At 34.6% G+C, this 7,947-nt stretch overlaps 2 protein-coding genes across 2 annotated transcripts; both read right to left on the reverse strand.

The window, feature by feature from the left end:
- Window positions 1-6,197: 6,197 nt before the first annotated feature.
- Window positions 6,198-6,851, reverse strand: LOC141680525 (uncharacterized). Its single transcript, XM_074486727.1, has 3 exons — window positions 6,833-6,851; window positions 6,616-6,750; window positions 6,198-6,562 (listed from the first exon to the last, which is right to left on the reverse strand). Exons 1-3 carry the CDS (start codon window positions 6,849-6,851, stop codon window positions 6,198-6,200), a joined length of 519 nt encoding a protein of 172 aa, XP_074342828.1.
- A 431-nt stretch (window positions 6,852-7,282) lies between these two features.
- LOC141680526 (putative mitochondrial protein AtMg00310) lies at window positions 7,283-7,651 on the reverse strand. The gene has a single exon (XM_074486728.1). The coding sequence runs from the start codon at window positions 7,649-7,651 to the stop codon at window positions 7,283-7,285; it is 369 nt and encodes a 122-aa protein (XP_074342829.1).
- Between the last annotated feature and the right edge of the window lie 296 nt (window positions 7,652-7,947).

Raw genomic sequence — 7,947 nt, forward strand, 5'->3', positions numbered from 1 at the left:
CAATTCCCTAAATTTCAGTTGCAGTGCAGGTTGACTAGGATTAATTATATACAAATTGTCTTGCAATGTACCAGAACATATAATTCGTTTATTCATCATAATAGAAACATTACGATCCAAATAAATATTATAAACATCCAAAGCAAGTTTAGAAACCGAAATTAAATTCCTTCTAAAAGAAGGTACATAAATACAATTGTTCAAAACCAAAATCCTATCAGAACCAAAAGATAAATGAATAACTCCTACTGCAACTACTGCTACTTTCGTAGCATCTCCCATGAACACGTATATCTCACCATCTCTAAGCATTCTGGATAGCCGAAACCCCTGCATAGAATTACAAACATGATCAGTGGCTCCTGTATCTACACACCAAGTGTTCGTAGATATAGCCGCTATAAATGTTTCCGTAACTAGAGAAAGAGACATACCAGTATTGTTTGTCTTCTTAGGAAGAGGACAATCATGTTTCCAGTGACCTGACTGTTTGCATTTGAAGCACTTTCCCTTAGGTTTTTTCACACCACCCTGAACTCCCACTGCCTTCACAGCTTTCTGTGTCTGAGCCTTTTTCTTCTTCTTAATACCTTTCGGTTTGGAGGAAGAACCTTTCTCAGCCACATTCACTTGAACACTCTGCCGAAATAATCCTTCAGCTGCCTGAAGTTCTGTCAGTAGTTCCGCGAGACTATATTGCCTCTTGTTCATGTTGTAATTCAAGCGGAACTGCTCAAAACTCTTGGACAAGCTCATAAGGATAATGTCAATCTGGGTTTCCCCATCAAGTTCAGCACCAAGGATCTCTATCTCATTCAGATGTGACATCATCTTGAGAACATGATCCCTTACAGGTGTGCCTTCAGCCATCTGAGTGTTCATTAAAGCCTTCATGGCTACTTGCCTAGCAGCCCTATTCTGATCTCCAAAAAGTTCCTTGAGATTAAAGAGCATATCTGAAGCAGTGGCCATAGACTGATGCTGATGCTGCAAAACACCCGACATTGCTGCCAGAATGTAACATCGCGACATCTCATCAGCCTTAATCCACCGTTTATAATACTCTTTCTCATCTTCAGGAGCATCAGCAGCAGGCTGATCAGGCTTGGGTTCATAAGTGCAAAACTTGTACTCCTCAGCAGTCAACACAATGTCCAAATTTCGTTTCCATTCAATATAGTTAGATCCGGTAAGTTTGTTATCCTTAAGTATGGTGAATAGTGGATTAAAGCCCATTTTATCCTGAGAATCATGCATAAAAACATCACATAAGGGTGCATTAATTATTAAGAGCTATTGATTCCTCTAACAATTATTAAAATTAAATGCACTAACATCTAAACACCATAAGTTTCTGGTACGCCACGATGTGTGACATGTATACCACCTAATTTTGTTTAAATGTTACTTCGTCCTATTACTAAACAATATGCCACGTTGGGGTGGACTATATTATTTTTCATAGCTAAGTGTATACCATCATCAAATCTTAAATTATTCAAAATCTATGGAACTTGGTACGCCACGATGGGCGGCGTGTATACCTTCCAATATTCGTAATTTTACCTTGAATAGAATACTTCAATTCAATATTTATCAATGGTTTGATTTCCAGGTAGTGGAGGAGTCACATCGGTCTCGCTTAATACCCACAGCCTTACAAGTTCGATGAACCCGTTTTTGACAAAATCGCCCCATATCAGAAATAAAGAAAATTCGTATTTATTCCTTTTTAAAATTTATTAATTTAAGAAGTTTGTTTTAGTAATTTCTATAACATTCTAGACACCATAAATTACATGTCACGATGGGTGACGTATATATAATTTATATTCGTCTTTATGTTAAATTACATACAAACAATAATGGAGACCATGAGATTTAATTTCATATTAATTCCCTCTCCCACTTAGAATTTTTATTAAAATTGAGGAATTTTAAAATTAAATGGGGCCCTATGTCGTTACAATTATGTCTAACATGCATTCAAAATACACACATAATTTTAGCAACATATAACATTTAATTAAAGCAATAAATAAAATTTATGTCCATGTCATCTTAATTATGTTAAACATGCAATTTTAAAGGAATTACACACATAATTAACGACACACATAATCAATAAATTTAAAGCAATAAATAAAAAATTAATGGAAAAAATTAAAATAAATTTTCCACTATTATGGCCCTTTGAAAAAAAAATCCAGCTCTCGAGAAAAAGATTTCTGCCGCCAGCACCTGTTGCGCATGCCAGACCTACGTTACAGCCAATCTGGGTGTGTTGCGCAGGTACGGCCTGCGTTACAGCCAAAATAGGCATGTTGCGCAGGTTCGGCCTGCGTTACCGCCATAACTTCACCTGTTGCGCAGGTCCGGCCTGCGTTACCCCTGTTTCTCCAGATTTTGCACGCGCCAGCCGCCAGTTCCCTTTCTGTTGAGTTTTGTTTTGGTTTGTTCGATCCGAACACCAACAGCAGCCCCTTGTAATTGCACAGCGGAACAAAAAACCATCGGAATTGATTTCCGATCGCACATAATTATTACAAAATACCCGGAACAATTACAAAAAAATAGATCTAATACGAAACTAATTTTGTAAAATCTATTCTAACACGATCAACCCTCTTGTAAATTACAACCACGATTAAACCACGTGGAAACCAAAACAAAAAATTAACCACGATTAAACCACGTGGGATCCAAACACATAATTAAAATATACATGGCCATAATAGTGGATTAACAACCTGCATCAAAACCAATACAAGCAAAACACTATATACACGCATATATAATTACGATATGGACATTATATCATAAAACGTAGAACCCATTACCAGGCTCTTGATACCAACTGTTGGAAACCACGGACTTGGGGTGTTACTACGTTTTACGATAAAGATTACGAAAAGAAAATCACCTTGTTAATGGTTGATTCCACGCTCTTCTATTGTATTCCCAAATTCCCTTGAGCGAAGTGTGGCCTCCGTCTTCTCAAGTTATCCTCTCTTCTTGCTCCTTGGTGGCTACAATATGTTTTCACACACTACCAAGCAAGAAGAGAATAAGAATATATATAGGCTACAATAGGGACCATGGATAATTAGGTTGGGCCTTCTAATTACATCTTGAGCCTAGCCCAATGTAATTAAATATTAATTCAATCCACTAAAGAATTAATATTTGCACCACCTTTCCTAATACCGCAATTTAATTAATTCGGTTCCAATATTATTTGCTTATTAAATTCCCCATGTTTAAAATATCACATGTCCATTAATTAAATAAATTACTAGTAATTTATTTAATTAATATCTTTTATCCTTGATCATCCACTCAACCTTTATTTAATTATGCCAGAATAAATTCCACCTGCAGGGTTTCACATAATTAAATCTTTTTGAGCTTTCAAGGGGACATCATTAACCTGAATATTATCAGGACATGGATTCCTTCAATAAATAATATCCACTATGTATATAATTCCATCACCCAAAATATAATGATATAATTCAAAAGAATTACTTCATTTATAAATCAAAGCATGTAAATAATATACACGTGTCAATTATTATTTCCGGATTAAGAACCTAAGCATTAATAATAACATAGAATCTTAGTTCTCCTTCTTAATCAGTATTAAGGGAACAATTCTAAATTTGATCCTGTTCAATATACACAAAGTATACTAGTATTATTTATTAGTCAATATAAACTAATCTAAATAATACTACAGCCATACCAGTGGATTGTCCAACACTACCTGTGCTGTGAACCTTATTATATTATATAACCGTATTTAACAATCTAATATTATGTATCCCATTTGATACTAGATTGTTCACAATATATAATATTAGACAACATATAAACATTCAAATGATTCTCAATTAAACTGGCCAGAAATAAATGTATATACTTCAAATAAATATTTTCAGTATACACTAACAGTTAGCACTAAGGTGTAATTCAGCATCGACTACCCAAGATAGATAATTATCCCCAGACACATCCAAGGCAACAAACTCTAATTTTGCAAGATTCACCATTCTGAATAGATTTTTAAACAAGATATAATATGTCACATAATATTTAAACAGGCAAGTTGAAATAATAACTTTATACAAAAGTTACGACGGCATAGCCGACCAGAAAACTTTTGATTATTACTTGACGGTAGCGCCATCTTAATAGATTTCAATCAGTAACATAAATAAATATGTAACAATAATTAGAATAAAATGAGTAAAAGAAATCGCACCTCTTTTATGAAATAGTTTTAGTTGATAGAGACTCGTGGGTCAAAATAAGTCGTACCTCTTTCGAGAATCAAGCTTCAGTTGGCAGAGACTCGTGCTGATAACGTGTTGTAAATAACATGTTGTAAACCTCGAATTACTGGATAATGTATGACTTAATAAATGCATATAGAGAGAGTAGAAATTGAAGAGAGCGAATTGTTGTTCAATATGTTTTCAGTGTGTCTGATTTCAATAACTAAAGGTCTTATTTATACTTACAGAAAGGTAGGATAGGATTACACGTATTATGAAAGTATAAGATAAGATTACACGTATTATGAAAAGATAAGATAGGATTGCATGTGCTACGAAAAGATAAGATATGATTGCACATGCTACGAAATGATAAGATAGGATTTTAATCAAAATTCTTACTTACTAAGTTTATTCTCTGAGAAGTTGTGCGAGTCTTCCTTAGTAAGTATCGTGAGTCTTCCTTAGTAAGATTTGACAATCATTATTATAACTACAAGATACATTTACAAATTAATAGTTTTATGTATGATACGATTTACAATTATGATTCTAGATATTTGTTTACATAAATAACTGGGTTCGATAACGGGTTTCACTAAATAATTCTTTGTTTTATAAATTTTTGTAATTGTCTAACCTCTTATATATGGAACCGTATAGAAACCTTGATTATATTTTAAAATTTTATTAAATTCGTTGCTAATGTAATACTTATAATTAAATATAATAAAACGCTTAACAATTAAAATTTGAAAAAATTGATTTTAGTGTGGAATAAATTTGGATAAATAGAATCACTTAAACTATTTCATCAAATTTAAATGATTTTTTAAATAAAAAAATTGTGGAGCATTATTTTTTAATTTGGTAATTAAAATTTGTAATTATATATAATGAAAAATAAAATAAATTATGTATTTTTTTTAGTAACAGTTCTATGTATATCTTTATCTAAGAGAGCTCTTTATAGATTGCCATCCATATTATGTATTAAATATTTTTATAAAAAGAGTTATGTTTTGGATTTTTTTTTATCGTAGGTAACCCGCAGCCGCTACCTTTCGGGTGCGCACTGGGTAAACCCTACGGGCTCACGTAATAGCCTGCAAACCACGTGAACCAAGGTAAACCGCATTTAAGCGACATGCTCTGGCTCAGGAGACATAATCATAAATAATTCATTTTATATTCCTGCATAGTTATCCAATACAATTTTATACTTTTCAACAATAACAAAGCTAAGTTGTAGGGAAAAAACATTTTATTTTATAACGGAAACAAGTATTTTAATATTGTTGTTATTTAAATATTTTTTTCTATGATTACACACGCACATTATTTAAGCTTAAAAATCGTTCAACTTTCCTATTCTTTTAATCTCTTAGAGTAACTTAAAAAGTTGCTTACAAGGCTACTCATAAAAATTATACTTCCTGGGCTCCTAAGTGATAATATTTAGTCATACTCCAACAACCTTCCTCAAAGGCTTACCTATTTCTTTCCAGTCTATTTTTTATTCCTAATGTCACCTGCATAACTACATATTTTAAAGTAGTATTGTATTCAAATGCTATATATATAATATAGAATTGAATGAGGAGGCAAAACATTCTCTTCAATAATGAGGAAAGATTTAGCATTCTTCAAATTTTAGGGAGGGTTTAAGAGTTCTGTTGGAGCTGATTTTTGTCTACATTTCATTAAAATATAACTTAGGAGGATAGATAGGGTGGTCATTGAAGCTGCTCTTAGAAAAATATATTAACGTTAAACTACTTAAGATCCTTATTCTCTTTTTGATATATGAAACCCAGAATTACACGAATATATACAAACCAAACTTGGTGCATCGGTTTTTAACACTGTACTTTGTAGATTTTTAATATTTTTTTTTGAAGGAAAATGTACTTGCATTACTTAAAAAATATCAGAACACAATACATGAGAAATAAAATCGGTGGGGTTATCAACCCACTCCATTAGGCCAGACATAGAATGAGTAGCTAATAAGTGTGCTACTGCATTCGCAGACCTACGCATATCCTGCACTATAACATGATTAAAGTGCTTGAACAGATCAATACAATCAGAAACTATTGTGTGAAAATAGCTTACACCGTCTCCACCTTTGCATGCCTCAACCAGAAGTTTAGAGTCTGACTCGAATATACAGTAGTCATAATTCAAGCCTTTAAGCCGTGAAAGAGCTTCCCTCAAACTCAAAGCTTCAGCCTCTCGGGCTGCCAGTCTCCACCCATACGACAATATCGTGCACGCACGAACTGTTCATTTGAATCACGGACAACTACACCAACTCCAATATACTAATCCCAACAGAGAGCAGCATCAACATTAATTTTTATCCACCCTCCAGGCGGCTTAGTCCAGCCTATACTCTCAGCATTAATAGGATGCTTAGTGATAGTATCCATTTCACGAGCCCTTCTCCACTCAGACAATAAACTCATGGCTGCAGATTGAACCCCAAAAGCAGACCCATTTATCCGATTCCACACTTATTTATTTCTACTATTCCACATGCTCCAACATACCATCCCAAACATTGCGCATTGGTCACGAGAAAGTACCCAGAATACACGAACTAAGATATCAAGGCAAGATTCATTCAAGTCCCGTACCACATGATTTTGCATAACAGTCATCGCTCACACAGTTCGAGCAAAGTCACATTCAAATAAAATATGCACATCACTTTCAAGATCAGTAGAACACCATGGGCACCTCGTATTCACCTGAACCCGTTTCGACGTCAAAGCCATCATCGTTGGTAGACAACCCCTGCAAACACGCCACAGAAAACAAACAACTTAACTCGGGATTTTTAAGTTCCATAATAGATGTCAGAAGCTCATGATCATCATATCATGAGGACCCTGTAACTTCTTATACATGCTTCTCACCGTAAAATGACATTTAGGATCAAATAGCCAAAACCAAGCATCACATCTTTGTCGAAATAGAATTGGAACTTTTCGAATTAGTTATCGATCACGATCATTAAACAAATCATCCAACACATCATTGTCCCATGTATTTGTATCAATATCCATCAGATTTTGGACATTAATATTCTGAAGTTCAGGTACTAAATCTGTAGAGACGCAACCATTTTCCTCGCATGGTAACCAGGGCACATTCCAGACCTTAGTACTAGTCCCATCGCCAATCCTCCTTCGACAGCCGACTTTAATAGCATCTTGAGCAGAGAGGATACTACGCCACAAATAACTTGGATTTACACCTAACTTCGCATTCAAGAAATCCGTATCAGGGAAATAACAAGCTCTCATAAGCTTAGAAACCAAAGAATGCGCTTCAGTCAAAATCCTCCACCCTTGCTTAGCTAGCATCGCTGTGTTAAAACATCTTAAGTTTCTTACCCCCCAAGCCTCCCCCATATTTTAATACACACAACTTGTCCCACGCCATCCACCTGATTCCCCTGCTATTTGCTCCTTGCCCCCACCAAAACCCATTCATTTTCTTCTCAATCTTATCACAGATACTATGAGGAATTAAGAACAGACTCATCCAGAAGTTTGGGATGGCCTGCGCTGCAGTCTTTAAAAGAGTCAGCTTCCCACCTTTTGATAACGAAACCTTTTCCCATCCTTGTAATTTCTGTGTCACTCTATCAGCCAAGAAA

This window comes from Apium graveolens, chromosome 8 (genome assembly GCF_009905375.1).
Source record: "Apium graveolens cultivar Ventura chromosome 8, ASM990537v1, whole genome shotgun sequence".
Lineage (NCBI taxonomy): Eukaryota > Viridiplantae > Streptophyta > Magnoliopsida > Apiales > Apiaceae > Apium > Apium graveolens.